The 21,208-nt window shown below is 44.4% G+C and overlaps 1 protein-coding gene across 2 annotated transcripts; it reads left to right on the top strand.

Moving 5' to 3' along the window:
• The first annotated feature begins 1,556 nt into the window (after window positions 1-1,556).
• Window positions 1,557-20,740, top strand: ATP6V1C2 (ATPase H+ transporting V1 subunit C2). Of its 2 annotated transcripts, none has more exons than XM_072036430.1 (14): window positions 1,557-1,771; window positions 1,939-2,338; window positions 2,465-2,623; window positions 4,159-4,226; window positions 8,842-8,927; window positions 12,880-12,974; window positions 13,684-13,775; window positions 15,805-15,903; window positions 17,635-17,703; window positions 18,318-18,410; window positions 18,840-18,933; window positions 19,241-19,338; window positions 19,459-19,588; window positions 20,354-20,740. In XM_072036430.1, the coding sequence occupies exons 3-14, from the start codon at window positions 2,495-2,497 to the stop codon at window positions 20,447-20,449; spliced, it is 1,149 nt and encodes a 382-aa protein (XP_071892531.1). In that variant the 5' UTR covers window positions 1,557-1,771; window positions 1,939-2,338; window positions 2,465-2,494; the 3' UTR covers window positions 20,450-20,740. The 2 variants fall into 2 exon arrangements, with proteins under 2 accessions (XP_071892531.1, XP_071892530.1); XM_072036429.1 differs by having other exon boundaries at window positions 1,558-1,771; window positions 1,939-2,308.
• Window positions 20,741-21,208: the final 468 nt, after the last annotated feature.

The raw sequence follows: 21,208 nt of genomic DNA on the forward strand, positions 1-21,208 counted from the left end.
GATCCAATGCAAGCTCTGTACTTGGTTTGAAATGGGAAGGGGCTGAAGAACTGCCTTATCCAGATGATATGGTTTACTACACTTTTACACCTTTCAGACCATTATTCTGTAGGTTAAAGTATAGGATGTACATACCTGAACTAACTAGTTTTCATTATTAAAATTAAATGTACAGTCTAAAGAAACAACAACAAAAAAAGATTTTTTTTTTTTTTTTTTTAAATCAGTTTATTTAAATGACAGACATGGCTTTTTTTTTTTTTTAATAACTTCACTGAAATCCTTTTGCTGTGCCCTAGGGAACACCATGTTTGTAAAGAGCTAGAATAATCACAATCATGAACAGTGAATTTTTAATTTCCCTAGACAGGAAAAAATAATAAACCAAATAAGCAAGCAGACAAAGTGAAACGGTGTCTATTTCAACTGCAAGTCTTTGTGTTTCTGTTTGGAGAGCTTTTAGTAAAGACTCCACACAAATATTTCTTTTTATATACCACTAAAAATGTTAAAAAGAAGCAAAGGAGGATGAATCCTGATGGTATATCTTGCCTAATGTAAAGAACCTATAAACCTTAACTCTGAACTGTTAGTTACCTGAAGTATGATTTAGATGGAATAAATCTATCCAAGTCTAAGACTACAGACTTGTCCAAATCTAGGACTTCTCCCATGAGGTGCTTCTACCTAATGCCAGAGATACTTGAACCCATTATAGGTCTTCATTAGGGTAATTGCAAGCATCAAGAGGTCTGAGTTTGTGCGTGATCAGAACTGCCGGGACCAAGCAATGCAAACCCTTTGGTTTAGGACAGATCATGTGAAAAAACAAGGGCCATCCTTCTAAAATTCCATTTCTTGTGGGGTTTCATTTACATTTGGTACACAGGAACGTGAATAGGTCCAGAGGAAAATGCACTATCTTCTAAAGAAAGTAAAACACCAACTACAGGTTTTTGGAACAAGTTGCCCAGGTAGGTAAAGTCACTGTCCCCGGGGGTGTTCGAGGAAAGGTTGGACGTGGGGCTTAGGGACATGGTTTAGTGGGTGACATTGGTGGTAGGGGGATGGTTGGACCAGGTGATCTTGGAGGTCTTTTCCAACCTTAATGATTCTGTGATTGTACAGGAAAGCTTACCCAAGTGACAGCACAGAGATTAGAGCACTCAGTCAGATGTTGAGAACTGGATGCACCATAGGAGGGGGCTGAATCCCCATCTGCAGAGGTGCCCCTCACAGGCAGCTACTCAGGTATTCAGGTGCTCCTTTCCCTTAGAGCACATCTAGTTTAAAAGGGTCTCCAGAACATTACTTCAGATGAGCTACAAAACACTCCCAAGATCTCAGACAAATTTAAGGTAATTTATGACAAACTTAAGACTGAGGACTAAAAGCCACGACTGTATTTTGCCGGTGAAGCATCACCTAGCAGCCTGCACGAGCATTTGCTATGTAAACCACCCAGGGCAGCCCCAGAAACAGAAGCTGCCTCAGAATTTAATTATTCCAAGTCCTTCCGGCTCTCTCAAGTCGTTTTTTATTGAAAGCGAGTGACAGCCGCGTTATGTCTCTGGGTTTAAAAGCGCCGAGGCCTCTGTCAACAGGGCCCCCCCTGCGCTGCCTCGCCTCAGCTTCCCGCCGGGCCCGGCACTGCCTCAGCGAGCATGTCCGCGCCCGCCCCGGGCAGCGGGTGAGGAGATGGGCACGGTGAGGGGGGACACGGGGCAGGAGGAGAAGAAGAAGAAGGAGGACGACGAGGAGGAGGACACGGGTGAGGAGGTGGGCACGGTGGGAGGGAACCCTCGGAGAGGCGCCCGGGGGAAGAACAGGAGGTCTCCGTGTGCGGTTTGTGCTTCGCTGATCAGTTCACAGAGTAACAGCGGCGTAGCCGTCGGCCAGCGGTTTTTGTAACTGTTTTCTGTCTTATTCTGCTGACAGCATCTCTGCACATCTTCCTCCTGCTCCTTCCTATCCAGCTGGAAAGGAAAACACAGGGAGAGCGATATTCCAGCGGCACCTTTTGCAGCCTCCAAGTTGAGCAGCCTTTCTACATCTCGTTCCCACATCTGCCTACGGGCGCCCGAAGAAGTGAGAGGCAATATTGATCAAACACAAGTCCTGCGTGATGTTCGGCCGTCAGCGAAGTCCACAAACTCTGCGACGATGGAGGCTGCGCTCAGCGATGCGAGTGGACCGGCATGGGAGGGACGAGGGGAGGAGGAAGCTTCAGCTCCTCGTCCAGAAGCTGGAGTGAACAGCCCTGAGAAAGGAGGAACTGCTGCACTCCCTCTCTGACATTGTGCAGAAGGTCGTGTTCCAGTTCAGTCTGAGGCATAGGGTGACTCACTGTACTCGTGTTTCAAAAAAAATAATCAGTAATTCACCCTAGCTCTGTCAGTTCTTAGGGAAGAGCACGTTTTATGCGGGACTTTGTTAGCCTCTTACCTGCCTTGTGTTTCTACAGTGACCAGGAGTGAAGGGAAAATATCAGAGCATGTCGGAGTTCTGGCTAATTTCTGCCCCAGGCGATAAAACAAATCTGCAGGCATGGGAGAGAATGAATACGGTGACACTGAAATCCAACTTGTCCAGCAACAGCAAGTTCCATATTCCAGACTTAAAGGTAAGTGGGGAAGCGGTTTGGGTATGGGTGATGAAACATCCCCAGGCAGGACTAGAGACTTCTGTGGGATTTTTCATTTGGGAGAATTGCAACTGGGGAATGAGTTGTGTTCAGTCAATTAAAAACTGATCAGAAAGGAACAGGAGTTGTTTTGCTTGAAGCTGACTTTTGTCAGCTTCAGTATGTGTAAGGAGTGAAGGTGACCAGTTAAATAACTAATGTGTTGCATTTGGCGTACCATTTTCTTCCAGCTGTGACAATCATACAACATTGTACATCTTGGATCACTAATGCACAGGGAGTAGTGAAGTATCTAGAACCATGCCAGTAAGACCGCTGACAGAGAAGACAGTGCTTTAATGCATATTTCTCTATGGGAAATAGATGTGTGTGGATATTCAGCTACATTAACAGCTTCATAGGATCATATAAATAGGGAGAGTATTAATCCTTGATTTTATTATGTCTTTGCCTCATTTAATCCTTCTTTTATAAGATTTGCACCTTATTTTTGTTTCACTTGTGGCTGTGAAAAGTCCAAATATGCTTCATTAAAGTTAGTGGAACTACAACAGATGTAGAACTTGGTTCCCTGGGGAGCTGCCATTGCCCATCACTTACAAAGCTACACTTAGTCCAGGATCTGGCTTTAATCCAGAAAGATTGTTAATGGTTATAATTTGAGCTATTTGTGTTACATAAGGATGCAAGTGAAAGGGGATTGTGGCCTCTTCTCAAGTAAATAACCTACTGAATTAGCACATGAATGCTGCAGACTGGAGGTGCTGCTTTTTACAGGTGCCCAGAGATTGCTATGATTTTACCTTCTGTGTGCCTTACAGTCACCAACTCAGCCACCGTTGGTGAGAGTCCATTAACATTAAAGGAAATAAAGTGTTTGCAGCATCTGAAGATGCTAATTGTTCTATGTAAAATTTATTTCTTTGTTCCTTTTTTCCTTCATCTTGACCCTTTGTAATGTTGAGCTGGCAACAGTGCAAGAAAAGTTTCGGCAATATATTGTAATGCCATACAATCACATCCTAAACATAGGATTGTGACAGTGACAGAGTCACACAAAAAGCAGATGTTGGTGTAGGAGGAAATGGCTTTGTGAGAGACTTAGTCTTTGCAATTAGGAAAGAATGAGAATGAAGAACCTCTTGAATACATACTGCTTTGCTTGGTTCTCCCAGTACATCAGACTTGTTTTGTATGTATGTTGGGCATGTTTCTACCCAGCATTTTATCAGGAAAAAGGACAATATGTTCCACAAGATCATTCAGGAATGAAAACAGGAAGGAAAACATTGATGTGTGATCTTGAGATGTCATATACAGCTTTTCCTTTATTGAAAAAGGCTTTTTATACCCCAGGCTTTGAGAAAAGGAATTGCTTCTATTTTCTACTGAGTGAATGAAATTCTGCAAAACTTTTGAATTCACACATGCTAAATACAAGTCAAAGTCCCTAAGAAAGCCAACACAAGTCCAAGGCTTCTGTATCTTTCACCTACTTCTCGTTTCTTGCACAGGTGGGGACACTGGATGCTCTTGTTGGTCTGTCAGATGAGTTGGGAAAACTTGATAGCTTTGCTGAAAGGTAAAATAGATCTTATTTACTGCCTACAAATGAGAAACAGACATTGTTTTTATGGCATGGTATGTCCTTGTGTTCACCTCAGTCTGACTCAGTTTAACCCAGACTACGACCTGACTAAAGTGGACAGGTTTGTTTAACCCTTCTGTCAGTTGCCACAGAAAGGGCGATTCTTTAAAACCTGGCCGCACAAAGTCAGTGGCACTTCTGTCTGTACAGTGATGTCTGAGTGGCAATACTAGGGAAGCTGTTTCTCAAAGGGAAACTGTTAAAAATTTGTTTATTTTATATTGTACAGCAACTTCCACGCTATCCAGAATCTCAAATTAATAAAACATTTAGATAATATGAAGCCCTCCCTGATTTTCTTTTTCCAGAATATTATTCTTGAGATTTCTCTCTTCCAACCAGATTTAGAAGTTCTAAGCAGTAAGTTCTCCTGAATGAAATCTGGGACTCCCCCTCTTAGCCTTTTAAACTCCCAAAACATTGACTGTTTGACTATTAATATCAAAATATTGACTGTTTGACACATGTTGTATCAAACCTGTTTATGCATAGACTTGTGGGATCTCCTTGTTGACCATCACCAAGTTTGCTGTTAGGGCCAAACTGACTTGGGTGTACAAAGGATAGAGAACAGCAAGCTGAGGAAATGACAGGTTTTGAGATACTTCATGGCACAAAGTAGGCTTTGTTGAGGAAGCAATGAAAGTACAAGCTGCTGCTTCTCTTTTCTTTTTTAGCTTTGGAGGCATACCTCACATATTGCTGTGGTCTTGGCCACAGAGCCATATGTTAACTCTGAGGCTTTTTGCCTTTTATCCCTCAGCCAGGACTGATAAGGAGTTGCTTGTCTAAATACGCTTGGTACTTTTCATTAATTTTGTCTGGTGGATGCAAATGCTTACAGAGACACTGATAGAAGCTGTTTACATCTATGTTAGGCAGTTTGGGTAAAAGTAAGTCTGCCAGAATGCATTTCTCCACAGGACAGTGTAATGATTTTACTGGTACTCACAGCAGTACTGATTATGTTTTGATTACATTTGATCACCCTGGGTTACATGCAATTTTGATCTTTTTAGAATTGCTTTTTCAGGATTTTTTTAGCAGGACAGAGCAGCTTAATAGTTAATTCATCCATAAAACCTTCTCTGTTGCCACTCTGTCCATCCGGCAGGGAAAACTACCCTGAAGTCTCTGTAAACGCATCCAGGTCCCTGGTTCATACTGCAGGAGATTGTCTGTGCTGAAATGAAGTGGGAATGGGGGTAGATTTGGAGAGACCTAGTAGCAGCTGCCTATTCTAATGCAAGATTTCTCTATTCAGGGCAGCAGATAGCCAAGCAATTGTGTGATTCTGGTTTGAGGGTTGCAAAAATCATGCAGAATTGATTTTCAGAAGAGCTTAACTAATTCCAAACTTTGTACTGAATTAAGACTTCTGCAAAGCCTGCTGTAGGATCAGTGTATCTCTGAGGATAGTTTATGTGACATATCATCATGAGCTTCTTAATCTCCCACTGTCACCTTTGTCTTAACTCTTCAGTGTAGCACATAGCTCCTTGTTCAAGCTGAATGCCACTTTACTCCACAAATTGTCCCTTCAGTGCCAGTAGTGACACTCACCATATGACATGCATATGCACCGAGCAAAGGAGGCAGTGAAACTTTTGCAGAGTAAGCTCCTGAGGTGAGGACTCTTCCTATTTGTCTTTGAGCTAACTAATCAAGAAGAAACAATAAGACTTAAAAATAAGAAACATGCTTAAAAAATAAGAAAAATGAGTTAGAGAGCAATAGCAGGGAATAATCAACACAAATGTACTGGAAGCCCAAAAATGTTTAGTGTTAAATAGATACCAAAGGTCTGGAGTATAAACTGGGAGTCAAGGGTTAAAATGCCCAGCACTTGCACTTAGTGGAAGCAAATGGCATCCAGAGGGTTATGAGGCTGCTAAATGACCTGAGCACTTACATTCCTGCTCCTCTGTGGCAGCTAGCTACCTGCTGCACTGTTGCTAGATAAACAGAACTGCTCGTAAAGCCAGGCAGCACAAACCTGTCAGCGCTGCCTCCTGCCAGGACAGCAGAGAAGGGGCAAGAGTTTGCAGGATCTACTGTTTCCATGTACTTTTATTATTTATTTACACAGGAGGCGGAGTGTTTTTCCATGTCACCGTATGGTAGGTGCCGTGGTGCTCTCCAAAGCTGACGTTCCCCTCCCTTACTCTTACCCAGGGACTCTCCAGGATCCAACATCTGCAGAGCCTGAAATTGAAGGGCTTCTGCTGCCAGCAGCCTTTGGAGACCTAGCTGCTAGTGCCAATTAATACACAGTATCATTTAAAGACTGATAAACTTTTCTTTTTTAATTAAGTAATGACACTGCAGCATTTTCACAAGCAAAATGTGTGTTTTTTCCAAGCTATGATAATAAACTACAGGGAGTTATTTTTTGCAGGTTTTCTCTCTACAGGTTTTTATTACTACTTTTTAAAGGCAGTCTAGTTGAAACCCTCTCCTTTTATAACGCAGCATTTGAAGGTGATATTTGCTCAAGGTGAGACTCACCTGATCAAATGGAGTGGTTTAAGGGCTGCTTGTGAAAGCTGTGCACTGCCGGATGCTGCTGTAGTCAACGGGGCTTTTCCAGGGGTCTGATTCCTCTCACTCGCCTCAGCCATCAGTGGCACGCAGGGTGTGCTCTCTTTCATTGCCCAGGGAATGTATTAAGTGAGTGAGGCCCAGCTGCCTTTCCCGGGATGGAAGGCAAGGTGCAGAGACCAAGCTGGGACAGGAGAACATCTCTCTGGCCCAGCTTGTTCTGGCCATACCCTGCCTGAGGGGACCCTACGTCATGTGGGCTGGAAGGGCAGGAAGCCTTGGCTGGGCAACTAGAGCTGTAAGGTGCATGAGAGCACATACCTGCCACACCATCAGTCTCTAAGGTGAGAGACTAAAGCTAACAATCTCCCAGGTTAGCCACCAGCTGCACTCACCTGTAATTAAAACAGTTCAGTCCCCTTGGAAAAGTTACTGGTTTATGTGCTTTCACGTTGGCTGCTTTCTCTGTTACATGCCCAGCCTCCTGCTGTGCGTTGTTTTCTTCCAAGTTCCTTTGGGCTCCCCGAGCATCAGGAAGGAGCTGAAAACCAGCTGCATCTGCCAGCTGAAAATTGCAGAAGTATTTGGCAAGGTGGCAGCTGACGCAGAATGGCTTGGTGGGTCCCTGCACTCTCCCCTCAGCCTGAGTGTGGGCAAAACACAGTTCTTCACCAGCAACTCTTAGCCTGCACGGGGTCCCTAAGTGCTGCAGCTGGACAGTGAAGGCCAGAGCAGCCCTTAAAGGGCTGTGAGCTGGTAGAGATTCCCCCCAGGGAATGGGGCAGCTCTGTTCGGTGCACCAAGCCTAGACTCTGAGCTGCTCCTGTCTGGTGTCATGAGAACAGCAGCAATTCTGACCACTGTGTTTTTGGCAGCATCAGCAGTCTCTGATCTTTCCTCCCTGTCACAGGACTAGAAAACCTTTCCAGAAACTGTGAGCTTGTTCCCAGGAAGGGAGGTGGGAGAAATCTTTACCTCTGTGAATTCCTTCTTTTAAATGCCCTGTACATCAGCTTTGCAACACAACAGAGAATCATTATCTCTGATACTTTCATAATATCTGTACCTGAAATCCCTTTCCTTAGCTCTTGAAAGTCACAGGATGTCTCAAAACACACTGTCATTTTGTGGCACCACCCCATGGTCCACTTCACGTCTCTGCAAATGTCATGATCAGGCGGTCAATTTTTAGCTGTTGCTTTGTTTACAAGGAGTAGTAAACCCGGTACTGTTAGGGAGCTGAAGGCCAAATTCTGAGAATAGTTCTGAGTACAGAAAGATACAGAAACAACCAGAAATGCAGTTTGGCCTTTATGAAAGAGGTACTTTGTCTAGGATCAAATGATTCTACTGCTTTCTACTGCTGAAGGGATGTGATGACACTTTTTTTTTTTTTATTAAATAAACTGTCTAGAGAAAAATCTTCAGGAGGAGATTTGTCCAAATCACTGCTCAAAGGAGGATTTGAAGTTTGTTCTCACACATCTTAAAGCAATGGCTTGTCCACCGTGCTAAAGAGAGGGGAAAGAGTCCCCTAAAGAAGAGGAATAAGATGGAAATTCTTGCTGTCAAAGAGAACATCTTTGTTTTCTCCTGAGTGCCTAGTCAGAACCTTATCTCAGCAACCACAAGGGTTTATTCAGCATCCTGTGGACCATGTTTTCAAGCAGGGCTAGACTGGATGGTTCTGTGTGTAGTCTTGTCACTCCATCACTTTCAGAGCTGTAAACATGGGTTTCATGTCTTCCGCTTTCTGCTGTAAGCATCATGACTTACAGTGTATTTTTAGGAACTCTAGAGCACTGGGAAGAAGATATTATCTATGTGTTTACAGAAATCAGTGTATTTTAGTTCTGCTATATGCCACAGGTTGTTTATTATCATTTTAATTGCAAATTGACCTGCCTTGCTTCAGAGTTTTGTTGGAGTATCTCCATGTTTATCAGATCATTGTTGTAACTATTTTATGTTGTTTCTTCACTAACAATGTTTCTCTGTTACACTGAAGCGTAATAAAGAAAATAGCCCAGTATATAGGAGAAGTCATGGAGGACTCCAAAGATAAAGTCCAGGAGAATCTTCTGGCCAATGGAGGTAGGTGCTGTGAATGGGGATATCTTAATGCATTGATGCTACTGATAATTGCTTCAGGGTGTGAACATCTAGAATTGAAACACTCACACATTAGAAAGGACAACAATCAGGAATACTTTTTAAGAACATTATCTGGCCAGATCTCTTTTTTTTTACTTCTCAAAGTTTTATCCAGTTCCAGCTTTGCTTCCTGCTTCCGGGACAGGAAGAGCAAAGAAGGAGACATCCTCCTTCATTCCTAAAATGGCCAAGCATCTTTTTGTGGCCTTCATGGATTGAATCACTTCCAGGCAGCTAAACTGTATTCTATACAGCAGCACGGCATCTATGAGTATTTTGCTTTCCCTCTCTCAGTGCTGGGATAGATCCCGTGCTCTGTTAACCATGGATTTCTGACAACACAGGTGGATGTTTGAGGCACTGGCTCCAAAACATGACACACTTCATCTCCTGGGGAGTTAGGAGTTGGTTGTGAGCAGCAAGACCAGAAACACCATGTTATACTCAGTGCTGTGGTTACAACCAAAGCCTGAGCAGTTTCCTACACTGATAACTTGACATCTGTAGGTTCTGTGGTGGAGCTGTGATGCTGTTCAGCAGCTGGGTGGGTGAGGACTTCACAGGCAGCAGGACATGAGGACTTTGGTTTCCCTTCTGATGTCCTGCCCTGGCTGGCAGCTGTTGCACAGCAGAGAAGAAGAGCAGGCAGTGACAGCAAGGACACTTCTGACGTGATGAATTTGGAGCCCACTACTTCACTGTATGCTCCCCTGCATTGTCTCTAAGTACTCAGTGTGGTGTTTTTGTGACCTCCAAGAACTTATTTCCTCACTTTATCCCTTAGTATGCTACTCAAGGCCCTAAAGGGAACCTGTGTTAAGGACAAAGTTAACACTTAGGAACAGATCTCTACGCATTTTGTTAGACCCTGAGTGGGTTTCAGAGCTGCTGCAGAGCATGTTCTTCCCGAGCCATCCTGCACTTGTGAAGCTGGACGTGTTACACGTGCTACATACAGGCTTGTAGAGGAACACTTTTAACTGTCAGACAAGGAAGCTAACAGCGCACACTCCATCACCCTTCGATTATCTGCAGTGCTGTACTTCAAATCTGTATGAGTAAAGGATAAAAGGGGGAAGTTCTTTTAGAAATGTCCTTTGTGCATGAAATAAGACTGACATTTGATGTGTGCAACTATGTAACAAGTACAATAATCCCACTTATTACCTTACAGGGCTAAAGGATAAAATGAAATGTCTGAAAAGTATGTTGAGAATCGCTGGTTGCGGTGGTGTTACAAGCATGCATCTGTGTGTAGTAGTGCTAGAAACGAGTCCTGGTCTGGTTGTAGAGATACAGTGATCAGGTTACGATGGATTTCTCAAGTAACAACCTCGTAGCTTGATCACGATATCCCTATGACTTGAGAAACATCAGGTTCAACTTATTTCCTTTGTTTCCTCTTTTCACACCCTTTTCCTTTCCTGTCAGCTCTGCATGTGCTGTAATAGAGGGATGTGGAAATTATTTGCGTATGTTACTAGTTTCTGTCCTTTGGTCAGCCAAGTGAGTCATATCAAACTAAGACTTTAACTTTTCAAACATTACTGACTGCTTCTTAAAAAAAGAATCCATTTTAATGTACAAATATATATATTTAGTATTCCCCTAATACAATCTAGTGTCATTCCTCATAAGCAGCAGCAATACTGCTGTAAGAATTCTTCTTTCCCCCTTTCTAGTTAACAAAAAGACCTTAAAAAAAGTCATGAAATCAGAAGCAAAATCATAAGATGTGATTTCTTGCTGCCTTGTCCCATTTCAGACAATTAGACTGTCCAAATTCAGGTTTAGTTTTTCAGTTATACCGTACAAATGGTCAGGTTTTAGCTCCAATGTGTATATTGCTGAGAGCAGTTGGGTCCCCCAGGTGGTTAAAATGTTGGCTGTGCGTAGCAGTTGTCTGATTAGATTTGTGTGAAGGAAAATGAAAATACCAGAAACACAGCACTTTTGGTTAAATGAGCACACACACTGCATTCCAGCGGGCGACAACTGGAAGCAGTCACTTGGAGATGTCTCTCCTATAGAAGAAAAACTTGGATTTGTGTATACGGGGAATTTTGTTATATCATGATAACAGGAAGTTCTTTTTTGCTCATTGACCATCAAACATGTGAAATGTAAGTAAAGCTTTTCTTAAAAGATCTAGAGCAAATTCTGTTCCAACTGTAGTAACGCTGACCCAGAAATAACTTTAAAATTTGGTTAGTCATGGAACTACTCCATTTATAATGAGCTCAAAACTGAAATGGACAAAAAAAAAATAAAATAGGAGTAACAATTTTGAAGAATCCAGCATTTTTAGGGAAAGCTGTTAAAATTGCTGCCTAGAGCTGGGTGAGTGAAGCAGAGTTGGGAAGGACTCAGCCTGCAGGGTTCCTGGGCAGCTGTGAGCACGCTGGGGAGGAGGCATCTCTCCTCTTCTAAGTGAACTTCAGGTGTTTTGACCCTCCTGTCTCCTCTCTGGAGGTCTGAGCAAGCACTGCCTGAGGATGAGGCGTGCAGCAGCCCTGCTGCAGCTTTACCCTATTCCTGCACACTCCCCGTGCTGGAGGATTTGCCAGCTCCTGGTCAGATGTTGGCAGGAGGGACCTTCGCCTCCTGACTCCTGTGCTTTGGATGTGTGGCAGATTTACAGCTGTGGTTCGCAAAGAAAGGGAGGGAGAAGGTGGTCGTGCCAATGCTCTCTGCCTCCTGGGCAGTTTGTCCTTTGTTAAGAAGCCGGTTTCCTCCTAATGTAAGACTTTCCATGCTTCAGAAATCTAATAGGGTAAGCTGACTCTGTTGTGGGGTGAGAGAAGCCCGTGGAAAGGATAGAGCTCTCCTGCCAGGGTGTTCGATGTCACGCAAGGCAGGGCAGCACCCCCAGCCTGGCAGTACAGTGATTAAACACCTTTTCACATTCCTCCTCGTGCATCTCAATTCATACAGCATTCCTCACACCCTGGACGTCCATCCCACAAGAAACTGTGCTCAGACCTCGCTGTGGGAGTGAGTTAACTCTGGGCAAGGCACCAAGAGCACTGAGCAGCCCCAGCGTGCCCCTCTTTTCCCTAGCACCTTGACCTTATTCTGCTTCTCATCTCCCCAGAGCAGCTGCCCAGATATTCTCCATCCTTGCAGGTGTGGAAGGAAGCCCATCCTACAGCTGACAACACCTCTGGCTTCTTTGTCTAGCCACTGAGACCGGGATCCTAAGGGCTCCCAGGACTCAGTGTAGGTGAGGAGTTGTCTGAATTCATGAGCTGCTGGAGGAGAATTTTAACTTGGTGCCATAATGCACCAAGCTTAATGTGCTGAGGTTAGGGAGCCTTGGATTTCAGAAGTGAAGCAGTGCCATCCTATTCTAGGGGACATCTATGCATCATTTCCCCTTAATTCTGGAAAATGCCAGGGCTCCTAGCAGTCTGAGGATGTCTTGTTTTGGAGGGCTGCATGCACACAGGGCCTTGCTATGAATTTCTGACGTATGGTGCTGTGGCTGGACATTTATTTGGATTTATCCACGTAGAAAAACTCCGTATGGCTTTGTGTGAGATGGGGAGCTTTGTGGGCACAGCGAGGGAGGAATTCCCCATCACATCTGGGTCACTTTGATGTCTAGTGAGAGCTTGCCTGGATCATGGATTGGCAACATCAGCTATGCTCTAAATATCTTTGTTCAAACTCTCAGTAACCCGTTTCTTATTTTGGGGGTGTTGATTAGATTGAACGCACGATTTGTGCAGATTTGATCAAGTTTCTGTGAGGATTTAGAGCTGAGCTGCTGGTTCACAGCCATCTCTAATGCTAATTAAAAGTCACGTGTAGGGTATAGCAAGGGAAGACCCCAATTCTTGTTACTTATTTGGTAAGCTGTCGGCTTTAATGCATTTCTTTGTATTTTCAGTTGACCTCATTAGCTACCTGACCCGGTTTGAGTGGGACATGGCCAAATATCCCATAAAGCAGCCGCTGAAGAATATTTTGGAAGCATTATCAAAGGTAAATTGTACTCCAGGTTATAAGAAGATATTAGAAAGGGGAATCGTGTCTTTTGACAATTTTTGGTCCCTCCCGTCATGGCAGTCAGTGAGTTTTGCCTTCGGTGCAAAACAGGAGCAGGCTCAGAAGCACACTGCATGAAATCAGTTAATTTAATTGCTACTGTAATAACAGGGATCACGTATTTATATAAAATAAGTATATAAACCTATTGATGACATAAATATATGGCACTTTATCAGATTTACTAGGACATATTGATATGCTTTCTGTGTTTTAGTCCCGTTATTGTAATATTTTATTGCTTCATGTAACTAATATTATTCTCCATGTCAGTTTTCTTGTGAAATCGATGGCCTTACCTTAAATCAAACACACTGCTGGTCAGACGAGTTGCTTACACTGCCAGCCTATTCAGGAAGGAGTGATCTGTTGTTTGATGTAGATAACAAATGGAATGGTGAACTAGCTCCTTAGGTACACCCACGATACACACAGTAACAGTTAAGGAAATCCTTCTGGCTGCAGGGCCCGTCACCACAGGGCACCTGCAGAACCCAGAAGTGATGTGGGTTCCCTCTTGGCCGTGATCAGCTGGTTGGTGGGGGGCTGACAGCTCTGTCCCCTCGCCACTGTGCAGAGGTGGAAGGAGGAGCAGGAGGGCAATGCCTCAAGCACCTGATTGACTCTCAGTTTTTTATTGTTCTAGCAAATGACTCAAATAGAAACAGACCTGAAGACCCGGTCAGCTGCATACAACAACATTAAAGGAAATTTGCAGAACCTGGAGAAAAAAACTGTGTAAGTATAGCATGTGCCTGTTCACCTCTGGAGTGCTGCATGGCTCAGGAGAGGACAGTTCATGCCCACGTCCACTTCTGTCCAGCGGGCCACGTGTGTTCTGATGGGAGCAAATTTAGTGCCTGGCTTTGGGCCATGCTGAGCATCCAGAGCTGCAGGGGAAGTTGAGGGGTAGCTTATGTGATCAGCCTGTCTTAAAATCAGCTCATAGGAGACTGCAGTTCCTAATATGATTTTGTTAGCAGGGGGAGGAAACAGTCTTGGGAAAGGGTCAAAACCGAATGCTACTGTATTGCTCTGATGAGATTTCAGGGAGTCGGAAATTAGATCATCTGAGTCAACTGGCAGATTCCTTTGCAACACAGAGCTCTTTCCTAGGGGAGCTCTGCAAATGCTTTTCAGAAAGTCAACTACAATATTCGAGGCGAAACCATTTATTTTCCTTCCCTGCTGTGCCTACTAGCATCCCACTTTCATTTTTCTTCTCTTTATTTCATTCTGCTGGTCCAGGCAAGGGCTAGCAGAATTCTACAAGTCTCTGCCAGGGATTCTCTCTCCTGTCTTCAGTTGATTATGATCTTTGCCTATGTGCTACTACCTGAATTTTGCTGCTACCAAAATTGCTGTTAATCTGGATTTTCTGTAGGGCAAGTCAGGCACCAACTCAGCTAAACCCAACCAGAAGCCATAGAAAAAAGTAATTCCAGGTGGTGGTTCAGAACATTTGTCAAAAAATGTGTCTGTCCCTCACGGAGACCTACTCAGCATGGGGACCGTGGCGTCCCCAAGGGTCAGAAGAGCCCTATCACAGTTGCAGGCCTCTGCTGTGTTTGTGTCCCGTGCCACACCACTGCCAGCCAACCCCACTGGCCTGTGCTTCCAGCTTGGTATGGATGGTGTTAGAAGCGTTTGTCTTGGGCTGCGTAATTGTGGACAGGATGCGCCAATGGAACAAGCTCTCATTTTCCTTTTCTTGTCTTCTCAGCCTGTTCCTGCAGTATCTCTCCAGCTCCACAACTCCTAGGTCAGCTTAAGCCCCAGGAGAGAGCCAGCTGCTCTGTGTGGGGATCATGAGCAGCAGTGCTCAACCTAGAGCAAGGGGGTGAGGGACAGGAGCTGAGACCTCATGGTCCAGGCACTTCCTCTCAGTGCCATCCACCTTTGAATGCTGGTGTCTCTGGTGTGCACCGGTGCCAGCTAGCTTGGGCTTAACAAGCATCTAGTAAGTTGTTACTGGCCAGTTAGTTCATGTTCCAACTGGTACAGCAACCTCAACCCCAAAACTACTGGCTCAGGTCCTTCTTCACGCCTGCCCAGTGGAGGAGGGAAGGAGCTGCTCTCTTCCCTCTGGTCCTTACCAGCCATGTCCAGCCTAGTCGCATGCATGTAGTAGGTGTGCAGCCCTGTGGGATCTCAGGTGATCAACAGGACTGTGAGCAGGCACCTCCTGCAGGCCCCGCAGCACCTGTGCACGAGATTTCTGTCTCCACTATCCTTCAGCTGGAGGTAATCTCCCTGTGCTGCTGAGAGGGGCAGTTTGTTCTCCACCATCCAGGTTTGCTTGGATGGCTTAGATCAGAACTGACATCACTCGCTGTGTCTGACACACGGCCCCACAAGCAGCCTTGAGAAAAGCAGGTGCCTCCTGCAAGGTGTGGTGCTGCCTGGCAGAGGGGTGGCAGCTTCAGAGGAGCACTTTCCAACCACCTACACCCTCGCTAAAAAACAGTAACAGCAGCATGGTGTAATTTCACACAGAGGAAAAGGGTAAACTAGTGCTAGTCGATGACATTCTGGAATTAGCATTAGTTTTTTTTTTTTGTTTTTTTTTTTTTTATTAAGTACAATAAAGATAAATGAACGGCCACTTTAGAAGCATAGATGTGTCCTTCAGGCACCGCAATCCTGATGCTTTTGTATCCCAGTGTGCACTGTTGGCAACAATACTTACAGCATGATACCTCAGCATGCTGCTGTTGGGTTCCTGCTAATGTTCTTTTTTTTTGTTTGTTTGTCTTGTTCACTTTAGGGGAAACCTGCTGACCCGGACCCTAGCAGACATTGTGCATAAAGAAGACTTTGTTCTGAACTCTGAGTACCTCATCACGCTGCTGGTCGTAGTGCCAAAGTAAGGCAATAGCGTGGGCACATGCGCTCAGGTGCGGCGTTGAGTTTTGGGCCTAAATGCTGGATCCAGGCAATACTGGATCAGGGTGGGGAAGCTGATCCTCACCATGTCTGGGGAATGGGTGGATTTCTTAGCAAAGAGAATGGTTTCTGCCAAGGGTGATGCTGGCACGAAAGAGAGAAACAAGGACGGCTCCAAAGTCAGAGCAGGACAGAAGTGGGATGTAGGTTTTTAGCTGTTACAGAGCAGGTTCTCAAACATCCTCCTGGTAGGAACAGTAGGAGTTAAAAAATAAAAATAAAATAAATAAATAAACAGAAGAACAGATTTTTACTGGAGCTTAGCCAGTTTATAAAAGGAATTAGACCTGCCATACTCACAGGGCCTCTGCTGGTCATGTAGTTGTTAGTGCCTGTGTGTAGGATGGTTGCTGTCACCACCAGTTGTGAAGGTACAAGACGTTCTTCTTAGAAGCCTACACAGAACTTGTCCTCTCAGTATAGCCCTATCCCAACACACACACACGGTACCATCATTTTTCTGTCTGTGAAAAACACATTATGAAAAGCTGTTTGAAGTAAGTTTGTTGAGTTTATTATTGGCAAGTTCTTTCAGATTCCTCCTATAAGCAGATGTCTCGCTTTGCAAGCTTACCCTTCCTTTGACCCTGTTCTCTGAGTGCTGGCTCTTGCCATGTTTCCAGCATAGCACCAGATCAGCTCTGGGCCTGCGCTCACAAGACGTACCGCACCTGCCCACGGACCAGAGGCATTATGCGTGGAGGTCCTGGAGCATGGGACACTGTGACAGCCTGTACATGTGTGCCAAGAGCCTCGTTCGTCCCACCTTCAGCTTCCTGCTTCATACCCTTCCTCATCCCAAGACACTATATGAGAATTGAGGGTGCAGCAGTGGAAAAATGTCTCTCTAGCTGATGACCAGGACAGGAAAGGAGAGAAGGCTGGTCAATAGCCAGCTGAATGTGAGCCAGCAGTGTGCTCAAGTGGCCAAGAAGGCCAACAACATCCTGGCTTGTATCAAATAGTTTGGCCAGCAGGACTAGGGAAGTGATTGTCCCCCTGTTCTCGGCTTTGGTGAGGCCATGCCTGAAACGTGTTCAGTTTTGGGCCCTTCACTACAAGAAAGACATTGAGGTGCTGGAGCATGCCAAAGAAGGGCAGTGAAGCTGGTGAAGGGTCTAGAGAACAAGTCTTACAAGGAGCTGTTGGGGTTGTTTAGCTTGGAGAAGAAAAGGTTTAGGGGAGACCTTACTGTACTTTACAATTACCTTAAAGAGATTGTAGCAAGGTGGGAATCTGGCTCTTCTCCCAAGCACCAGGTGATAAGAAGAGGAGGAATGGCCTCAAGTTGCACCAGGGGAGGTTTAGGTTGGATTTTAGGAGACATTTCTTCACTGAAAGGGCTGTGCAGCATTGGAACAGGCTGCCTAGGGAAGTGGTTGAGTCACCATCCCTGGAGGTCTTCAAGAAACGTGTAGAGTTAGAACTTAGCAGCATGGTTTAGTGGTGGAATTTAGGTTACAGGTTGGACCAGATGACCTTAGAGGTCTTTTCCAACCTGAATGATTCTATGATTCTAAGAAGCTTTACGTGTTTTTATCACATAACCCAGCTCCTACTCCAAACCATTACCGTAATTAGCTATGATTATCAATACATTTGCTTTCTAGTATATAGTATTTATTTACTCTGCCTCGTCTTGTGCTCAAAGGTCAAGCTACATACAGTGGCAGAAGACGTATGAATCCCTCTCTGATATGGTAGTGCCTCGCTCCACCAAGTAAGTGAAATTCCGAATTAAGGTCCTGGATGGCTTCAGAGATCCCTGACGTTCCCCAAATTGTTCAGGAATGACTTGTCTAACACATGAGCTCCATGTTAACATATAGATTTGCTCAATCTCATTTGAAATCAGAAATTACACCATTGAAGGAAAGTACAGGTGAAAGAAAAAAATAAACCAACAACTGTTTTTTCTCTACAATTAGCAATGTGTTGCTAAAACAATGTGGTTCCCTTTTCCAGTAATCTAGTTCTTTCCATGTGCAGTACGCACATGAGCAATGAGCCAGGTCTTTTGCTTGTTGTATAACAGAGACAAAAAACTAGTTACAATAATCCAGGCACAATTCAGAAACATGTAATTGCATACAACTTTATAAAAAAAAGTTTTACAGAGATCAAACAGTACCTTTCCATCTGTAATTGTTTTCTGCAGTAGAATAGAATAATCCAGTGTACTGCCATTTGCATTATTCTTTCACCTGGAATAAATAATCCTGTAAGTAACACTGTTCAGTATCATAAGTGAAAGAAAGAACTGCAAGAGGAAGGTGAAGAAAGCACAAGAGGTTTGCAATGTCGAATCACAGCAGCTGTTTTTCCCTCCCACAGAATGATCGCTGAGGATGCTGAGGGAGGACTCTTCACTGTGACCCTATTTAGAAAAGTGATGGAAGACTTCAAGGCTAAAGCTAGAGAGAACAGGTAGGCAGTCACGGGTTGAGAGGCACATCAGGCTAACAAACAGATGATGAGGGTAAAGGCACTTGTTCTCTGTGCAGTACAGCTGAAAGCATTGCTGGTGTTTAGGACTTTACTGTTTGGGCTGCTGCTGGCCCTGAAGCCACTGAGAAGGCAGTGGGAAGGGAAGGAGCTGTGACTAGTTAGAGCAATTATTTGAACACCGAACTGCAGATCCTGGAATTGTTCTGACTGCTCTCCTGCTACTGGCAGCAGGAAGTTTGCTTTCTGGGAGTGACTTCAGCTCCTGCCCTCCAGATACTTTAGATGGCTCAGTGACTAGCACCTTTAAACATCCCAATCCTGCTTCTCCAGATGCAAAAAAATAAGTGTGCATGTTGCTTGGACTAGCTTGGACTAGGGCTTGTGAGAGCAAATGTCATTCAATTACAGGTTCATGGTTCGAGAATTTTATTTTGATGAGAAGGAACTGAAATGTGAAAAGGAAGAGCTGATGAAATTAGCTTCTGATAAGAAACAGCAATATGTAAGTAGCACATCAAGTTGATGGCCCATGTATTTAGGCCCTTGGTATTGGTGTGTGTAAGGATCTCACTCAGAAATGGTTTTATAGTTCCAGCAGATTCCTGTGAGCTCCACCTAGCACTGAAACCCAAGGCACAGGACAGATAACAGAATTTGCCCAAGATTACTCAAGCTTCTGATAAGCTGGGAGCCAATAATGGGTTGCCTGAGAACTACCTCAGCAGCCCGTGGTGGGTTCGATGGTGTTAGCTATGGAGCAGCTTCAGGGAGTGAAGGGCATCATGGTACCGCTACGTTTGTCCTCACAGGGCCCTCTGCTGCGCTGGCTGAAAGTGAACTTCAGTGAAGCATTCGTGGCCTGGATTCACGTGAAAGCCTTGAGAGTTTTCGTTGAATCTGTCCTGAGGTAAGCGGGCAGTGCTGGCAGAGGTTCCTGGAGAAGTCAGAATGTGCAGCCCCGCAGAAGGGCAGGGGTGGAAAGCTGTGCCCCCCCGGGAAATGACCCCGTGTGTTGGTGTGTCCCAAGGTATGGCCTCCCGGTAAACTTCCAGGCGATGTTGCTGCAGCCAAATAGGAAGTCCATAAAGCGCCTGAGGGATGTCCTGAATGTGGTCTTCAAACACCTGGATGAAGTTGCAGCAGCAAGTATAATGGATGTGCGTATTTAGGCTACAGCTGCACGTGCTGTAGGGGTTCAGGCAGGATCCCTGGTGACAGCTGTAACCTCCGGTGGCTACAGAATGGCTTGAGGCATCGGGCAGGGGCAGGTTATCGTGGAGATGTACAGTGTAGTTTCCATTGAAGTAGCTAACGTTAACAGCTACCAAGCTGAAATTGGTCTGCTCAGTTATGGCAGTTTCTTCAGGTAAAAAGCTTCACGCCTTCTGTAAGCTTTCAGATCAACACAACAATAATTCAAAATGAACCCTAGGACTGTGACAGCTCCCTGTCCAGTAAGCGGCTGTCACTGACTAAACTTCTCAACCTGGGCCTTCAGCAGGCAGCAGTACTTGCTTTCTCCCTCCACACATCTTAAGTACATAAAGGATTTAGGATAAACCAGTGGAAACCTCATGGCTTAAAGCCAATAGCTTAAAACTGCCTAAGACCAGGCAGGCATAAGAGTCCCAGTGCATGAAACAAGGAGAAAGAAATATATTGTTTTAGAGATGAAGCACCCAGAAATGCTGTAATACAAATTCACGAAGTTGCAAACAAGCATCAACTCTCAATGCTGACAGCATTAGACAGCCTAAAAATACCAAGCAAACATCAGATTGTGTGTGAAGTCTCTGTGTTAAGCACAGCAAGTGCAAGACTCCATTCCCCCTAAGAAAGTGAAGTACAAAAAGCAATCCAGGTTAGCTTGGAACAGTGCAATGCTTTCTTTACTGGTACTGAAGTCATGTTTTCTTTTGCAGCCTGGCATGGACATCCCCGGCTTACAACTGAGCAATCAAGAGTACTATCCTTATGTCTATTTCAAGATTGACCTCAGCCTTCTTGACTGCAGTTAAAAAAAAAAAAATCACTCAGGCTTAACCTACTCAGGACCCTAATGTTATAATAAAAGAATCGTTAGCTGCTGAAAGTCAAATTAAAACGCAGAAGCTGTAGCAGGATAACCACACAAGATTTTCCTAACACTTCCACTAAGGTTTAAGCAACTTCAGTATAAACATCTTTTGTTCATAGTGTTACAGAAATGTATTTCTGAGGCAGGCGGTACTACGGTAGTATTTATTATTTTGTTGGTAAGTTACAAAGATGGAGTCTACTGGACTGGAAATAAAACAGTTTTAAATGTGTGGTGGCTGATGGATCTATTAGGCATGTACAGTCCTGGTACTGCAACAACTTAACAGGAAAAAAAAGCATCAAAGCAGAATGCCATTTTTTTTTCCATATAATTTAACAAAAGTACTTAAGAAAACTTGCCAGGATTGCTTTGAACCTTACTGTGATCTGACTTACAATCCCAAGCACTCCCAAATTTAGTTTTTGCCAAGTTAAAATATGTCAATTAGAACATGTCATTAGGAGAGCTCATGTGCTGGGACGACTTGAGCTGGAGCACAGCTCCTGCCCCACATCAGTGGTTGTTATTACTGGCTGCCAGCAGTTACTACATCGACTTTCAGAGGAATGAGCTAAGGGCAATCCCTTACAGACACCACTGGATCACAACTATCCACATTTTAAGTTATTTCCTTGAAAGGATGGGAACTTTCAGTTCCTTCATTCGGTACTTATAAACAAGCTGATCACATGAGGGT

Source organism: Anas platyrhynchos, chromosome 3 (assembly GCF_047663525.1).
Source record: "Anas platyrhynchos isolate ZD024472 breed Pekin duck chromosome 3, IASCAAS_PekinDuck_T2T, whole genome shotgun sequence".
Classification (NCBI taxonomy): Eukaryota; Metazoa; Chordata; class Aves; order Anseriformes; family Anatidae; genus Anas; species Anas platyrhynchos.

Bases quoted from the DNA above. Each gene is read 5' to 3' on its own strand.
- ATP6V1C2 (XM_072036430.1), top strand. From the start codon at position 2,495: ATGTCGGAGTTCTGGCTAATTTCTGCCCCAGGCGATAAAACAAATCTG. The intron at 13,776-15,804 runs GTAAGTATAGCA...TGTTCACTTTAG, and splicing joins AACCTGGAGAAAAAAACTGT to GGGAAACCTGCTGACCCGGA. The intron at 19,589-20,353 runs GTGCGTATTTAG...TTTCTTTTGCAG, and splicing joins CAGCAGCAAGTATAATGGAT to CCTGGCATGGACATCCCCGG.